This window comes from Papilio xuthus, unplaced genomic scaffold (genome assembly GCF_000836235.2).
Source record: "Papilio xuthus unplaced genomic scaffold, Pxut_1.1 DF826961.1, whole genome shotgun sequence".
Classification (NCBI taxonomy): Eukaryota; Metazoa; Arthropoda; class Insecta; order Lepidoptera; family Papilionidae; genus Papilio; species Papilio xuthus.
In genome coordinates, this window is record NW_013531688.1 from 2961654 (window position 1) to 2980398 (window position 18745).

Below are 18745 nucleotides of genomic sequence, written 5' to 3' on the forward strand. Positions count from 1 at the left end.
TATAACTTACAGAATGTATGTGATAATTTTTATTTATAAATTTAAATAGAATCTGATAGAGGCTTAAAATAATTTGAAAACAAAAATTATAGTAGCAAGACGAAACTTACGTCACGTATTCGTCACATCAGTGGTACGCAGGCCTACCTAATATTTAGTAAAGTGATGACAGTGCATTCGGGGCGGAGACTTGCGAGTCGCATTGCGGAGGTTAGAGGGTGCTCGCGAGCGAACCGACGGACAACAGATCAGGGTTGCCACCCTTCAGCAACCTAAATGTTCCCCTCGTGAGGTGGACATGTCGGAAAAGGCGACACAAAATGCAAGTCTATCATTAATTTTCCTAACGATTTTTAATCCTAAATTATTAATAGCGAGAAAATTTTACATCGATCTGTATGCCTGCTCCATCCTACCGTACCACATAAATATCTAGTATAAAGAAGGGTATAAAATTAAAAATATAGCATCATCTTTAATATATTTCTCTCAATACTATAAAGTTTAGAATAAATATTACGGGCCACGTTACTCAGTGTACCGACGCCGGCAATTCACCGGCATCGAATCAATTTATTGCTCTCTTACAGATTTAGGATGACCGTCGATGTTAAAACGTGAAGCATCGAGGTCGCGGCAACATCGTGGGAACGTCGTCGGGGACCGCATCGGATCTATCGACGCCACTAACCAAAGCAACAATAACTATAATAAAACAGATTATTCGAATACCATTTTTTTAGGGTTTAGTGGTTTTATTAAAATCTAGCAATATGTACAAGAACACTGATGTCGACCAACATTAATAGTTTGCATTCGACGTGCGTCGACTTCGATCATCCCTATTATAAATTCCCATCAAAAAAAATTCCAACTAGTATGTATAGAATCTTTTTATACTTCATATGCACAAAAATGCAAATACATTGTCGGGTGGCAACCCAATACCCGAATACGTACGAACGAATCATCGAATGGTGTAAAAAAATTAATCACGTCGTTAACAAAAATTGTAATTGAATAGACAATACGAATGGATCGTGTAACCGTAAAGTGTTGGGGGCATTATCGTAGGCGTGCGGGCGCGCGGCGGGCGGCGCGGGGCGGCGCGGGGCGGGCGGGGCGCGCCGCGGCATCACTTGCCCACCGCGCCCCCCGCTCCCACCGCACCCCCCACACCCACCGCACCCACCGCACCCCCCGCCTGCCGCTTGCTGCTGATCTCCAGCTCGCCCAGCTTCTTCCACAGCTCGTCGCGCTCCTTCTCGCGCTTCTTCTCTCTACAACAACCAAACAAACCTCATTACACAACATTACAAAATAATTGTCAGGCACGATTTTAATTAAATGTGTCCAACATTAGAATTTAGAAAAACCAAGACTTAATTAAAAAAAGCAATACTTTGCTACACAAAATCCGTACAATCACTAATACGAGTTATTTAATTGGTTAATTACATCACATAAAATAATTTAACATTCTATTATATTGCTAATAAAAACCAATCCTAGTATATTCCGTATACTGTTTAAAAATTTAATCTGAAACAACATTTTTACCAACACCTATAACTAATAAAAAAGACAAACTTACTTTTGTCGTTCAGCTTTGTAGCTAGCCGTGAGCTCGTCAAACAGCTTGGAGTTCATCTCCATAAAGGTCTTGAGCACGTTGTAGACGAGCGCCACAATCGTTTGGTTCCAGTGCTCCTTGCTGATGCGATACAGCGCCGGGAACATGATCGGCATTATCACCTGGTTGTTCTCCTCCATCAGCGACAGAATGTATTCGTTGTTCCAGAAGTACAGAGCCCGCTCTGCCACCTGAAAATCATACACATCTCATTTATATTGCTTAATACTTTGTTCGCTTTCCATGCAACAATGTCTCATAAAATATCACCAACAGATTACATACTTAATAAAGTAAGGTTTAAAGACCATTAAATATTCCCCAGTTATTCTTAAATGTTATTAAAATATTATAAATAAAAAAATAATGAAATTACCTGAAAATGTGGACTGGACACACATTTTGCAATTTGTCTAAATAATGGCTCTTGTATTTTGGCAAACTGAGCTGGCTCAATCACATCCAATACCTCTTCTATCTCGCCCAAGAACATAACCTGTAAATAAATAAAAATCAAAGAAAACTTTAAGAATGATTAAAAGACTACTATAGTTCTAGCGGTCACCCGCGACTCCGTCTGCACGGAATTGAAGAAAAAATTATTAGTGGTCTGTGGGTTCTTCCAGTCTATGTTCTATATGTATGCCAATTTTCTGAGATCTGTTAAGCCATTCTAGAGACACCTTCAATCAAGCAAACATCCATCCATCCAAATATTTATAATATTAGTAAGATATACTATTAGATTCCACTGATTGCACATTTAGCCACAGACATGTACGGTATCTAGTCTTTTCAGATAAGATGTATGAAAACTGCAACAACACAGCTATTAGTATAACCAAAGCATACCTCTTTTTGGGAGCAGGTCTTGGGCCAGAATTTGAGCAGTCCGCGCACTACAGGCTCAGTGAGTGTAGCATCCTTCTCGAGGAACTGCACCACGCAGTAGGCCAGCTGCGCGTGATACAGCGACAGGCACTTCACCTTGTGCAGAGGCAGCAGCACCTTCACCAGGAACTGCTTGTGTTCGCTCTTCAGTGGCAGAGCGAACCCATTGATTATGCTGGAACAACAAAATTGGATGACTGCAGACCCATCAAGTCTACTTCGTCGTATATTTAACTACTTATATCTACACTTTATTGGAAAACTCGCTGTCGCCCGCGGCTCCGTCCGCGCGGAACTAAGAAAAACTTTTAGTAGCCTATGCTTTCTAGTAGATTTCCTCGAGGTCCGTTTTTGAGATATCTTCTAACAAACATTGAATGGATGTTTATGCCCATCCATCCATTCGCATTTATAATATTAGTAAGATAGCATAATTTTAGAACTTTTTCTCCAAATCAACTCACTCAACTAATCTTAGTAAAGGATTTTAGATAAATCCGATACCGATAGCTAGATGGTTATTTTCATGAAAGTTGACACATTGGATTCTTAATAGTAATAAAACAATGGTAACAATGGCAGTTACTATTAACCTCTAACAAAGCTATATGACGCATAACAATAACAAATTACACTCATCAATTATATTTTTTTCACTAAAACCGAAGTCTGTTCAGAATAGAGACGCGGACATTCAATCTTCGGTATTACAAAAACAGTACATATACATTTATGTAACAAATCTTGAGAAATAAAATAATACGTAATTAGCACCCTATTCATTTACGTTAAATCCTCAGAATAAAAAACATTGGTAATGTCATTCAAAGTATAGCACTAAATAAAAGTAATAATTATTTTAAAATGTAAAATACTAACCTTCCCAATATTTCTAAGAGCTCTCCGACACCGTTGAAATGTTCAGTTTCATATACAAATCGTAGGAAAATATTATTGATTTGTTTCCGTATGAAGGCTCGCAGTCCCAAGAACTTGCCGTAAATGCGATGGAGGACAGTTTTCAGAAAGTCGCGTTCACGAGGATCCTCCGAGTCGAATAAGTCTAAAAGCTATAAAAACAAAAAAAAACAATAAGAAATACATAGAAATAAAACAAAAAAACGTATGAAAAATGGAGAAGTATTTATAGGTATTACTGGCAGTCGCCCGCGGCTCCGTCCGCACGGAAAAAAATAACTTAATTATTAACCTATGTATTCTTCCAGACTGTTCTATATGTATGTCACTTTTCATCGAGATCCATTTAGTAGTTTCGGAGATACCTTCAAACAAATAAACATCCATCCATCCAAACATTCGCATTTATAATATTATTATAACTAAGATTTTAGAAAAAAATATTTTCATAGAAATGGTTTTATATTTTTATTTAAACTATAAATTCCAATAGACAAAGATAAAACGGTTATCTATTTAAATAAGTTTATTAGGCCTCAGACATAACGGGGGGTAAACAGCTATCGTCGTACTAGTATTATCTTATCAAATTATTATACTATTTATCTTCCTATAAAAATGCGAAAAATGTTTTATTGCCGTGAAACAATAAAATCGATTGTTTAAGCTAAACATCTCAGTAAACAGTAATTTTAAGTAATCTCAATAAACATTTTCAGTGTATTTTTTGTACCACCATAATTGATTAGAAATTGAAAGATAAAATTAGAAAAAAAAACTGTTGAATACTTTGTAACTTTGTTAACAAAGACAGTTCAATGGTTAAAAAATTATGCCAGTAAGACACACAGATATAGCAACAAATTCAGCTGTGAATACTCAAAGTATAATTGAAATCAATTGAATGACAATATCCAAAGAATTGTTCGTGTCTATATAATAGTGAATGTATTGACATAATGCATCACATTATGCCATAACCACTCTTTTCTACTTCAGTAATAAGACGCAATATCCGTTGCGCTTAACAAAAAAAACACTATAACCGACAAAAAGTCTGCAGTAAACTCATTGATAGATGACACTTTATTAAAGTTGTAATTATAGACGTATTGAAAAAAAACGAAATTTCACACTGCAAATATGGTAACAAAAGTTCCAATGTAATGTGGGAATAAGCAATTTTTGTGTGGAGTGATTTTAAACATATCTTGGAAACATGTGTAGGTTTAAATTATTTCTACTATAAGTTTTAACTAAGGAAAATGCTGTGATTTGGGCCATTGTTATTTCTGTGAGCAATGTATGTATTAGTCCCATTATTTAGATTCGTGGGTAGATTTGCTTAGTAGAATAATTATATAAATATGGGATGACAATTTCTGGAAATATAAATAAAGTACGCTGTGTCATTACCTGCAAAACAAATTTCTGGTCAATAACCTTCTTGCCGATGGTGGGCTGGAAGTCGGTCGACTCGAGGAAGCGTAGGAAGAACTCATAGACGAGCTGGAGATGCGGCCACGACGCCTCCAAGGTCGGGTCGTCCTCTTCAGGGTCGAAGTCGGGATTTTCACTCGGCGGCAGAGTGCGGAACAGATTGGCCGATATCTACGACAAACATTACACATTAAAATTGAGGAGATCGGTTCGTTTATCGAATCATGACTTCGTGAAACATATCTTTTAAAATATACCTTTTTTTTATTTCAAAGACATATATCGTATAGTGACATTTTTAAATAGGTACGTATTAGCTATTTTTAATTTTCGCTTTATTTTGCAAATACTGTGATTTGGCAGTCATTTCACTAATAATGCCACAATCTGAAGCAGGAAAATGTCAAAACGCTAATTCAATAACACAAGCTTTATCCAGTATTTAAATGTATAGGATTCGAATTACATTGTCTTATATCCAATTAGATATTTGTACGCATTTAGAATTAAGATCAGTGTATGGATTTTTGACCGGGGTTTCATTTTTTTACACTAACACAAATGTTTTACGTGTTACATAAGAAAATTATAGTGTACAGTCGAACATAAACAAGCAAGAGTCTAAAAGGACAGCGATATTTTTCTTCGATATCGTCCGTATGTGCCGGACAATGACTCTCGCTTATAGATGTTCCTCGTTTATCCTGGTCCGACTCTACTATTAATTTCATAAACCTACTAGCTGTCGCCCGCGACTCCGTCCACGCGGGATTAAAAACAGATGTTGGCCGATACTCAAATCTACTCAATATGCTCACATAATTTCATGAGAATCGGTCAAGCCGTTTCGGAGGAGTATGGGAATGAAAATTGTGACACGAGAATTTTATATATAAGATAAAGTATGTAACAATACATACATCCGTTAAATAGAAAACATAATAATTATTTCGAAAAATTTGGAGTGTATCGATTTTACGCTAGTTGCCTTCGTAAGTTAGGAATAACGCTTACACCAGCATAAAGAATGGTGTAAAATCTTCATATGTTAACAATTAGGCAATCGTAAGGACGTTTCAAGGTCACGACTCCATTTTATTGATTTTTGAATGCTATAACACATACTTATATCAGTCGTCATATCGTAATTTCTATGTAATTCTCTGGATCAGTGGCAAGCTAAGCTATGAAATCATATGTGAATGCGATGTTATTTGATATAAGCTGCATTGCATTGTAGTTAAAATATCATATCCACGAGAAAACGGAAACAATGGCCCCATGTAAGAAATAAGTGTTTAAAGATAAGTGGGGTGAAGTCAACTTAAAATATATCGAAAAGCTAATTCTATACCTATCTATAATTTCAAAAAATGTTCCACTCCTAAGTCAAAAAATACTGGATTTCGTTTTTTTATTGTCTTAACCCCTTTTACACTTAGAGAGGATATTTAGATATTCAAACCCCTAACCCCTTATGAAAATGGTTACACATTTTTGAATGGAAAGTCGTAAGCGTTTTTTTTTAAAGTGGACGTCAAAAAATGAGGGGAACAGCTATTCTATTGGTATAGAAATTTCTAATAAGATCACATAAAAGGTGAATAGAGACAAACATTTCAAGATGTGACTTAAAAACAATTGCAGTAAATATTCTACTTATTTATTTTTAATCAGTCATAATAAAAAATATGTGCGATGATTTAGATATTTTCATAGGCATATCTATTGACTCAATTTTACTGTAGTCAAATTTGTTTTAATATTACAAATTACAGATACGAAAAACTAATAATTAACTCTATCATTCATATGTATGGGGATTTCATCATGACAAAACTATTTTGCTCATGTTATAAAAAATTTAAATGTGTTTGTTGGAACTTAAAAATTTATGTCATAACTTGGATGTTACATATATTAAGGCTAAGAAAATAACCATAATAAAAATGCTACTTTCTAATAATATTTTTTTAGTATTATATAGTCATATTAATTTTTTGATCTTGAAATAAAACTTGAAATATAAATTCAAACAGTAATAAAAGAATTGAAAAAGTTCTTTCACCAATCTAGATGTCCTATGAAATAGTAAACTTGTAATAAATTAATTATTCCCCATCTACCTAAGAGATTTTGGTAGATCATAAGTCAAAACTAATTATGGCTCTATAAAGGAAATCTTTTTAAGAAAAATAATTTACACTGACTAAATACATGAAAAACTAACATATCATCAAAATTTACTGAAATAAATGCCAATGCCACACCAAAGTATATTATCATCCTAATCATTGTTTTTAAGATATTATTATATATATGGTTTTGATAGAGAAAAATTGCAGTTATGGTAGGGCCAATTTGATAGGTATCATATGACATCTTTCAGTTTTTGCTTTATTAACCCATTTAAAGCATTGAATAAAAATATAAATTGAATTCAGTTATAATAAAATTTGATGTGTTTTGCTTATTCTTTTGACATCCCCAGTGTTTAAAAAGAAAGAGTTAATTTAGGCAAAATTTTAACAACATTCAAAGCTTTATGATTTATATAGTTTTATGGTATAAAAAAAACTATTTTCCCTGACCTGTTAAAATGTCCCTATGATAGTTTTGTATTGCTCATTTTATTTTGACATGCCACATAAATAAATATGAAATAAGAAAATTTTCCAATTATTATACATAGAAAATTTAAAATAAATACTCAATAGAACAATGTTTTAAATAAAAAGACAACATTCAATCAAAAAGCCTGAAAAGGAGTTGATACATGACTAGAGCAACTTTACATAAATGGACTTTATACATAATGTATGTGGTAAATAGCAATGGATTGGTAAGTGGTAACCAAGTTGCACAAATATCACCATAACACTTTGCAACAATTATATACCACTATTTTATAAATTGTGCTATATGATAAAAAAACCTATTAGGTAAATAGGTAAAGTACATACACATCACAATAAAAAATGGTTTTCCACATGTTTAAATTTTCTAGTTAATGAAATTATTTTTAAGTTAAGTTTTTGTTTTACTTAAATTGGGTAGGTGTTACCTTACTTAAAAGAAGATACAAAGTTATTATTCACTTAAATGCACTTTAAACTACTTTCAAAACCTTTGGATTTTATTAATCAACTTAAAAATACTAGACAAATGCAACAAGTCCCCCTGCATCCATGCAAAATGTAACATTTGCTTAGAGAGCTAAATTGGTGAAGTCTCATTCAAAACCAATAAAAGTTCCTCAGAGTAGCTAAGTAGACCTTTGCTCTTTGGTTTTCTTTTTTTTTAGTACTCACAACCAATAAATGAGTGGCAGAAAATGTAACAGCAAAAATAATTTGAACATTACCATTTTAATAATCTCCGGATACACAGGCTCGGTAAGCACTCCACGGCCACCAGTGATGTACTCTACAAGCTCATTGAGTGTGGCACGTTTTATCTCCTTGCCCTTGAGATCAGCAACAGGATCCATGAAGTCAAATGCCACACAGCATTGCCGCAGTTTACGAATAAACAGTTCTTCTTGCTCACTATTTGGAACATCTGAAATTATTTTCCAATGCCATTACTAATTATATTCGCTAAAAAAACAATTTAAGACCACAATTTAGTCATTTAATTGAAATATCATTATTCATAGAAACCATCAATAAATCAAACTTTTCTTGCTATAAGTTAAAAAATGCAAACTTCCTAAGAACTCAATCTAATTATTTGTTAATGTAAATAATCATTTGTTTACTTAATAAGCATCATAAAGTCAAAAAATTGTACAAAACATAACAATTTTTTTTTGTAAGAACACATGATTTAATAACATATAAAGATATTTTCCTCTTCCTTTACTCAATATCAACAAACATTGTGACTACATATGTGCATGGATGCAACTGTGTTTACACAAACATCTAATTATTAAAGCTAACTAACATTACATATATCTACTATCTATAAACACATTTAACTAAATAACCTTAAACAACTTGACTAAATAACACAATAAGTTCTTTATAACCTGTTAATCCAATTGAGAGTTGAATCTTACGAAAATCTAATTGGTATTGTAATGAGATAATTCTTCTAATTGTCTTAGATGATCTTTGATAATGGTAGCGTTTATAAACAATGTAGATAAAAATGATAGGAGGGCAAGTGGCAGAGATAAAGTGTATTACGCACCTTTAAGAAGCGGTAGCGCCTGAAGTTCCACGTCTTGCGTGTTGCGGTAGCGAGAGGATCCTTGCGATTTCTTGGTTTTTTTCTTTAACGAACGCTTGGCGAACGGATCAATTCTATCCACAAACGTTCCCGAAGACATTTTGCTTATATAAAAGTGTCCCAAATGACAATATCGAGTGCGATCAATGCGATGCTTGTTTTGATTCGGATAGTGTCATGATCCGGTCCAATTGACGAGACGAACGCGCACTCCTAGTACAGTCGCAACAAAATACTACAGCCTAAACAAACATTCCTTCGTCACACATGACGGCAATAGAGTGCTCACACTCAGGCCATTCTTTATACACTTCAAGATTCCACAACAGTTACGTAATTTTAAAACGTCTTTATCACCAAAATGACACAATAATAAAAAAGAACAATTCCATTCACAAAATCAGTTTTATTTTCTGAGGCGTGTCACGAATACCAGTAGGCAGAAGTAACATATACATACAAGCCTCGTGTAATATCAGCCGGTCAGTCGATGACAATTTAATTTCTCGACAATATTCTTCAAAATAGTTGATTTTTCAATTTTGTAATACACAAAAGTCGAAACAAAACTGTTATTGTCTTTCTCAGACGTTATTGAAAACTAAATCGACAATGACACAGGGCAAATTTTCAACACCAAAAATCTATCACCGTATTCTCGCCATCGCTCACCATCCGTTTCGACACACACAGTGAAACTAGATGCATTTTTCCGCTACACACGAGATTATTTTGATATATTGCACTTTTACATGAATAAATATATACTTCTGCGACTTTTTCCGCTTTGTCTAACGATTAATTTACAATTGCAACCTAGCTAAAAGACTATCATCACTGGTTTTGCAGTGAAAACGCCAGCACTCAAAAGTACCTATTTCTGAAAATAGATGGAGATATAAAAATGTTCCAATAACCAATACAAGTACTTTTTTAATTTTATTGTAGTAATAAGCTATAAATTAAAAGTTTAAAACACTAAAATATATTTAAAATTTTATTAAGGTGTTTTCTTTTACCAAAGCACATGAGATTTTAAGAAATCTAATAATAAATTATTGTGAGACGGATGATCATTTTAATTGGAATGCAAAGTAGCGTTCAAGAAGGATTTCTCGATACAGATAAGCACAGTTAACATTACTTGATGAAATAGCATAAAAATCATATATTGTTAAACAAGCATTTAAATCTAAAGATTTTTTTTATTTTCTTCTTTTAAAATTAATACGTATTTTACACAAAAAATTTATAAACTGAATTTTAAAGTTTGTTAGAATAATACTTTTTCAACTAAAACAAACATATTTTCTTCGAAAGTTTAATTGAATATTACGTTTGTAACATCATTTTCATTACTAATTATGATATCGTTACCTAATTTTAAATTAGATTGATAATTGATTTTTTATGTTACGATTCTCCATGACTTAATAATTATCGTTATTTTTAGTTATGAATTTTGTATCTGTGGCTCCCGAGTACCTACGTTGAGAAAGTTGCTTTCTAAATTTCTTAGAACTTTGACTGTCTACAAAATATAAATTTTAGTGATTTGATATTAGCAAATTAAAATTAGTAACATAGTTTTGTGTCTTGTGCTGTGATATACATTAAATAAGAGTACTGAGTGGAAGACTAATTAGAAAGCAACATGGAAGCGCTGACAGTTCCGCCATGAATGCAAAATAAATAGAAATTGTGAAGGTTCCTAAGTTAATTCTTTGCTTTATGTTTACTTGCATGCCGTAAGCACTTAGTGATTACATATAGAAAAACCAATATTACAACTGCTTCGAATAATGCTGTTGTATGTAGATACTAAGAAATCATTTGTACTATGCGACGACACTGTGTAGGAAGTAACTGCAAAAATTTGGACCCCCTAGTTTCATTACTTCTCCTACTTAAAACGACCCTACATATAACAAACTCGACACATATTAGTTTCTTCTATAGAGAATTCTGATGATTATTTTTTGTAAAAGTATAAAAAATATTTTGTAAACCTTTATTTTTATAGTCATATATTGTTAGCATGTTTTAATTGTTACGTGAAATTTTATCGTTAATAGAAATAATAACCAGTTTCTAGTATTTTATGACTCAAATGTATAATAGAGAAGCTTTGTTCAATGATAAATAATAGACTCATTCAATATGAACATGATGTTTTAAATTAAAGATTTATTTTGTAATTGTACTCATTTAGTTTGTAAACAGTCCTCTACTAAAAAATATCTAAGGACTTACTCTATTAGCTCCTCAACCAAAAGGCATAAAACAAATTAGAAAATAAACTCAGGATTGGATTTAAGTGTTGTTTTACATACATTACATCTATAAAGCTATTTGTTTCCCTTATATCCCTAGATCTATTCATCATCATATCAAACTTTACCAATATACTGCTTGATGTAGGTCTCTTTGATTTCACACTATTCTTTATGACCCTGTGTGGCTCTTATCCATAGGTTGCCTTGCACCTGCACAATGGCATCAACCCATCTGATTGGTGGTCTGCTGTCTGATCTAAACCAATTTATTTGGACTCAATAATTAAAGGGATTTTAAATCTGTTAGGTTTCATGTGTAACAGTTGCTGTTGGTGTAATACCTTATTATTTATGTTAAGCATTAAGTTTTTGTTCCAGGTGCTGGGCATAGGTCAGGATAGGCTAGAAGCTTCACAATGTTGAGAGGTGGGCGTGGCGGCCGTCACAGTCCGGAGCTGTATCCCCACACACTAAAGTGCTCCAACGCGAGCGACACCAGCTCAGCCTATAGTGGTAGTGACACCATGACTTCGGTACACAGTTCTTTAGACATGGACATGGAGGTAGACTTATCGGGTCTCCTTGAATCCATAGTGGATTCAGATGAGGAAGAAGATTTGGAAGAAAGTATGGATAGTCTTACAGTACGAGATGCTGTAAGGGACTGTCTTGAAAAAGACCCAAGTGACAGAACGGATGAAGACATTGAAATTCTGTTAGAATTCACACAGCATTTGAAAGCCTTCACTAATATGACACTCACAGTTCGTAAAGCACTTTGTGCAGTGATGGTGTTTGCAGTAGTAGAAAAAGCTGGAACAGTTGTAATGAATGATGGAGAAGAACATGATTCTTGGTCAGTGCTCATCAATGGCCATGTAGGTATAGAACATCAAAATGGAGAAATAGAGTATCTTAATGTCGGAGACAGCTTTGGAATGGCGGAAGCTACACTTGAAAAACTATATCACAGGGGAGTTATGACGACGAGATGCGATGATTGTCAATTTGTTTGTATTACACAAACTGATTACTATCGTATTTTGCATCAAGGTGAGGAGAATATACGAAGGCATGAAAATGAGAATGGCGTCGTAGTTTTAGTTACGGAATACAGAGGTGTTGCTGGCGACTCAGCACATCAACAAGGACACGTAGTCATTAGAGGGACGCCTGAACAATTGATGCTTCAGTTGATTGAAGATAACGCACGAGATTCAACGTATGTTGAAGATTTTCTTCTGACACATCGAACCTTTATAGAAAGTCCCCTTGTGGTTGCTAAACAATTGCTTGCCTGGTTCTCCGAACCTTCCGATCGTGATAAAGTCACTAGAGTGGTTTTACTTTGGGTAAATAATCATTTCACAGATTTTGAAACTGATCCAAATATGATGGAATTTCTCGAAAACTTCGAAACAGCGTTAGAACGCGAAAAGATGGAGAGTCAATTGAGGTTACTTAATATTGCTTGTTCTGCGAAAGCGCGAACCCGAAGTGTAACTCTATCGAGGTCTTCAAGAGATGAGCCTTTGAATTTCACAGTACTCGGTGGTTATGAACGAGGGTATGGTATATTTATATTGAAAGTTGAAAGACACTCAAAGGCTGAAGATGTAGGTTTAAAGAGAGGAGATCAGGTTCTTGAAGTAAATGGTCAGTCATTCCAACACGTAAGTCATGCTAAAGCCATGGAAATTATTACGGGTTCTACACACTTAAGCATCACAGTTAAAAGTAACTTGTTAGCTTTTAAGCAAATGCTACTAATGCCCGAGAATTCGCCCCGACAAAGAGGTTGTGCATTACGCTGGCAAACAGACCCTAGAGCTCGATTGTCTACAGCTGAGTTATTGAGCGATGACCCGATAACTCTCAATTCCGTTTTTCAATCGCCAACTAAGAAACCACAACCGATGAGCGTCAAAAAAGAACCACAAAAAGGTTTTATGACTCTCGGTCCAAAAAGGAGACTTCAAAAAGCTCTAATGAAAATGAACATTTTGCCTAAAAATACTATCAGTGACGGAATCCACACAGACGATAGTATCCTCTCCAATTCTGAATCATTAAATAAAGCCAACTCGAGCACCTCTTTCTATAGTTCGCACAGCAACCCAGATTTAATATCAATATGTTATGATGAATATCAATCGTCGGATTATCCCGAACACGTACTCAAGGTATATAAAGCAGATCAAACTTGCAAATATCTCTTAGTCCACAAGGAAACTACAGCTAGAGAAGTAGTGATGTTGACACTACAAGAGTTTGGTATAACAGATCCCAGTTCTAACTTTTCCTTATGTGAGGTATCAGTGGCACAGGGTGGCATCATTAAACAACACCGTCTTCCAGACCAATTGCAGAACCTCGCCGAAAGAATCGGGCTTAGCTCTAGATATTATTTAAAAACTAATGGCATAAGTGAGACTCTAGTACCTGATGAAATGGCGCCAGAACTTCTGCGAGAAAGTGTGGTTCATTTCTTGCAATTGAATGCAGTCGAAGTAGCCGTTCAATTAACTTTACAGGATTTCTGTATATTTAGACAAATCGAAAGTACTGAGTATGTTGACGACTTGTTTGAGTTAAAAAGCAGATATGGGACACCTATGCTATCGCAATTTGCTGGTCTCGTTAACAAGGAAATGTTCTGGGTGGTTACGGAAGTCGTCAATGAACAAAATCTCGTTAGACGATCCAAAATTGTAAAACAATTCATTAAGGTGGCTCGTCATTGTAAAGAATGCAAAAACTTTAATTCCATGTTTGCAATAATTTCCGGTTTGGGACACGGAGCTGTGTCTAGATTAAGATTGACATGGGAAAAATTGCCTACGAAATACATTAAGCTATTCTCTGATTTACAAATGCTGATGGATCCCTCAAGGAATATGTCGAAATACAGACAGTTAGTAACGACAGAACAAGGACGTTCGCCGGTAATTCCATTCTACCCGGTCGTTAGAAAAGATCTCACATTCATTCACCTCGGCAACGATACTAAAGTTGAGGGAATGGTCAATTTCGAAAAGCTCAGAATGATCGCTAAGGAGGTGAGAACTCTTACAAATATGTGTAGCTCCCCATATGATCTTTTAACATTACTCGAGCTAGGAAAACAACCGCCTTCTAACGCTATGGTCGCCCTAAATCAGTTGACCACGGGGGTGCAACAAGGTCAAGTCACAGTTAAAAGAAGAAAAAAATCCTCAAATGTTCCAAATCCCAAAAAAATGTTTGAAGAAGCTCAAATGGTAAGACGCGTAAAGGCATACTTAAATCGTATGCACGTGGAAACAGACGAAGAGCGCCTTCATGCGCTGTCTTTAGAATGTGAGGGCTCCGGGCCGGCCCCCGCCATGCCCCGCCGACGACATCCGTCACCTTCATTGTCGACAACTAGCAGCGCGTCGTCAGCCAGCGAGAGCAAGAAAAGTTTTGCGGGCAACAAGTTCGGCGCTGCGTCTCCGCAGGCGGTTCGGAAGTTGCTTGCCCTATCAGAGCCCGCTAAAACCAGACCGCATCAGCCTAGACCGCCTCCGCTCGGACCATCGCCATGTTCGCATCGCAGGGACGGCACGGGGCCGGGTATATGCTGCGCCCGGGCGGCACATGAGAGATCGCATTCGGACACGCCCACGCCGCTGCCAGTTGACTTATCGGCGGAAAGCAGCAGCGTGACGTCACTCGTGAACCTACCGCTTCGTAAGACAGGATCCGCTACGTCTAGCGACAGCGGGCACGGGTCGTGCACGACAGCGAGCTGCGTGCGGCCCGTACCACCGCCGCGCATGCCGCAGGCGCCCTACACGTTGGCCGCACAGGTGGCGCGCCTCGAACGCCTGAGCCGCGCGCACTCGCACGAGGGCGTCACGCGCCCCTACGACTATTATCACGACGCGCCGGATGACGAGGACGACGAACAACAAGTATCGGCCGTTTGAACTTTTTAATACTCTAATTAATATCTATTTATATAGTTCAGTTTTGTAATCTCACTTGACTAATAGAGAAGCACGTGTTAAGTAATGTTTTTCTTATAGATATTATATTATTATATCATTAAAAATCGATTCATGTATGTACTCTTTACAATTAAAGTATGAAGACTGTATAATTTATTGTAAGAACTTTTCGTAGTGTTACATAGTGTAAAATTGAGTTAAGCCATGCCTCTATTATTATTATTATTGAATAATTGTAATGTAATGTGACCCCACCATGTTCCAGTTAATCTAGAGATGTTCGATGTGTACCAATACTAGGTGATTACTAATCCACCGTTGGTATTTCTAGTGTCTACATTCCGTTGTTTGTATATTTTTTAATTTTCATTATTTATAATACGCAACTTAGACCAAATAATAATTAATGTACCTTTTAATATTTACGATTCGGTTTGATTTTAATAAATGTATGTTATAGTAATGTTTTGGTAGCTTTGCGGACCAACGCTGAGTTTTGATGTTATTTCTTATGGTAGCAGTTTGAAATCTGTTTATATCATGGTTTTAATTATTGTAATTGTAAATAATAAAACTATATTAATTATGTAATTCAAATAACATTTCTTCTTCAATCCATAAAATATAGTTTCCTTGTGACGTAACGTATTTTCCCCGAGGATCCTTCTGACACACTCACGAATCGTTTGTCTCACATCTTAACAGTTAGTAATCCTACTTGGAGATGATTTTTTTTTCATTAATAAGCTTACACCAATTTAGATCACAATTTCATGCAAGTATCAACATTATATGATCCAATGAAATGTGCAGTCTAACCATGACCAGAATACGAATTTGGTTACACCCCATTTAAAAAACTATCCTGCTAATACAATTGGGCAATGACTTATACAGAAAGACAAAAGTGTAATTTGTCTTCACCTTTAAGGTTATCTACGTCAGGTGAGAGTAAAAGGTAATTAAAATACGATTTCGTTTTTAACCAATGTATATTATTGATGAATGGATTTACAGCTTTACAAATATTTAATAATAAAATATGTTTTTACACATAACTCAAAAACAAAAGGCGAGTAGATGAATTCCATGATGATTATCTAAATTGTTCCAGATAATCAATTTCCAAAGGATGTAGTTTAGAAGCTGGTATAACAAGACTATGTAATGGTGGCCCAAGATCTAATTCTAACATCTTCTCTAAGCTCATCACAGCAATACGTTGGTCTGGGGCGCCAACTCGCGACAAACCTACGGCTAAACTTTCCCTTGTTAAACCTGAAAACAATGTAAAACAGCACAAATGAATAACTACATTTGTTAAAAAAAACTCCAGTGACTAATCAATGCCGGCGTCAGGGTAGGGTATGTTGGGTAGCGCCCAGGATTATGGAATTTCCGTGTTAATTGTCGTCCTCTATTTACTAGAAATTTTCTTGCAGTGACAAGTGCAGTGTAATTCCAATTAAATGTATGTGTCGCGGCATACTATCCGTCGAGTTCTATCTCCCGCAAGAGCAAAAAGTGGATTGCGGCGGTAAATTTGGTCACGCCAAAGGAGGTCCGTGGTCTCTGCCTTCCCCTCTGGGTTACATGCGTGAATTGTGTTTTTTGTTGTTTTCTTGCAGTCTAGCCTTATTTTTGTCAAAAATTTTACATATATAAATGTATTATATATATATTTTACATATTTAATGTAAAATAATTACTTTATTTCTTTGCCAGGTTTTAGGTAAGGGAGAGAAAATGTTAAATGAGAGTTGGTGGTTACACTATCATACCTAAAAGCTGAAGTATGTATATATTCTACACTTGATCTGTGACACATATTCTTAGTTGTAGACTTATTCATGACTGGTTCCATTCAAATTCAACCTTCTATATGTAATAAATTTTACAAATACATAATATAACAGCATACACACATATTAAATGACATATAAAGATGTGTTGTGGATTTACCTGTGTCTGGTTTATTATCAATTATTTGCACAAGTTGTTTTGCAGCATCCCTGACAGTCATAAATTTCGGGTCCATGTACTGTCGTATTTTTTTCGTAAGTGATTCCTCAGTAGGCTCCTTTACTTTTATATCTAAAAATTATATTGAATAGCGTGCTTAAGTGAGTAATTTAGTGTACCGTTTAATCACTAATTTGAATATTCTTGTTGCTTAAATGTTTATGTTGATTTACCTAATAAACATAAGGTGTGCAAATTTCTGGAGTAGTTTTCTAGTATTTTTTCAAAGAAACTATCTGGTTTCCAGCTATCAGTCCAGATTGGTATAGATATTGTTTCCCCAAAACTGTATAGTTGCAAACCACAGCAGCTCACAGCATTCATTATTGATGCATTATGTACAATCTGGAATAATCATTTTTAAGATAATAAGCTAAAAAATGTCATGTTACTTAAACAGCTGGCATTACTTATAGTAAAAAACTATTTTTTACAGTTTTTTTGTTACATTGTCTCTGAAACAGCTGGCCCATTTTAACAGGAACATAGTTGAAGCTGATGTATCTCTGCTTATTTTTCTGCACTAATAAAGTTGCAACCAACTCCTAGTTGGGTAACATATGCAAACATTACACAACACAGAATTATTATAGACAAGTAAAAAATGGTTTTAATTGATACCTGTGATTCAACACCAAATTGCTTAGCCCGGAGAAGCATATCAGTGTGTGTTGTAGCTCCAAGTGGATCACCAACAACTAACAGTGCTATGTCTTTATATTTTGCTTCTTTCAATGTATCATCTATATTGCTTTCGCATAGTTCTCGGTCTGCTAATATCAGAGGTCTTCCATAATATTCTTCCTAAATAAAATAACATATAAAAGTAAAAATTATGGTATAGTATTTTCTAGACTTTTCAAAAAGGCTGGGTTTGATAATAAGCTGTTCCAATTAGATAGTAAGCTGTGTAGACTTTACTAAAAGATATTTATAACGTATTTTGCTATCTCACCAAGGCTTCCTTGCCAACAGTAAGAATCGACGTATAACCTTCAAGTAAAACTTTATCACACTTTTTGATTATTTCTAAACCTCTTACAGTTATATCTTTAGCGTCCCCTAAACCTAATCCTATTAAATAAAACATTTTAAAACAATTGATTTCCAAGTACTTAATTAATATTTTTATAACTTTATGTCAAAAACACATGCATGTGTTATGTTTATAAAGTTTGACATTTGACAATCCCCGAATAAAAATGTTACAATAAAATCATTTTATATACTCTTTGAATAAAACAAACATTTTAAAAATTCAATTGAATTATTTAAATTTTTCAATCAAATGACCAATGAAGATTATTAATTATGCACAGATTTATTGCAAATTCTTGTGAGATAAAAAACGATAATTT

At 34.9% G+C, this 18745-nt stretch overlaps 3 protein-coding genes across 3 annotated transcripts; 1 reads left to right on the plus strand and 2 right to left on the minus strand.

Annotated features, from left to right (window-relative positions):
- Positions 1–1135: 1135 nt before the first annotated feature.
- wdb (serine/threonine-protein phosphatase regulatory subunit widerborst) lies at positions 1136–10014 on the minus strand. Its single transcript, XM_013315039.1, has 8 exons — positions 9080–10014; positions 8247–8443; positions 4859–5053; positions 3404–3594; positions 2486–2699; positions 2010–2129; positions 1595–1824; positions 1136–1280 (listed from the first exon to the last, which is right to left on the minus strand). The coding sequence occupies exons 1-8, from the start codon at positions 9216–9218 to the stop codon at positions 1136–1138; spliced, it is 1431 nt and encodes a 476-aa protein (XP_013170493.1). The 5' UTR covers positions 9219–10014.
- Positions 10015–10583: 569 nt separating this feature from the next.
- Positions 10584–15957, plus strand: PDZ-GEF (PDZ domain-containing guanine nucleotide exchange factor). The gene is made up of 2 exons (XM_013315428.1): positions 10584–10825; positions 11773–15957. Exon 2 carries the CDS (start codon positions 11811–11813, stop codon positions 15342–15344), a length of 3534 nt encoding a protein of 1177 aa, XP_013170882.1. The 5' UTR covers positions 10584–10825; positions 11773–11810; the 3' UTR covers positions 15345–15957.
- Positions 15958–16368: 411 nt separating this feature from the next.
- On the minus strand, positions 16369–18552 carry Dph5 (diphthine methyl ester synthase). The gene is made up of 5 exons (XM_013315430.1): positions 18343–18552; positions 18009–18191; positions 17561–17732; positions 17328–17459; positions 16369–16643 (listed from the first exon to the last, which is right to left on the minus strand). The coding sequence occupies exons 1-5, from the start codon at positions 18475–18477 to the stop codon at positions 16462–16464; spliced, it is 804 nt and encodes a 267-aa protein (XP_013170884.1). The 5' UTR covers positions 18478–18552; the 3' UTR covers positions 16369–16461.
- Between the last annotated feature and the right edge of the window lie 193 nt (positions 18553–18745).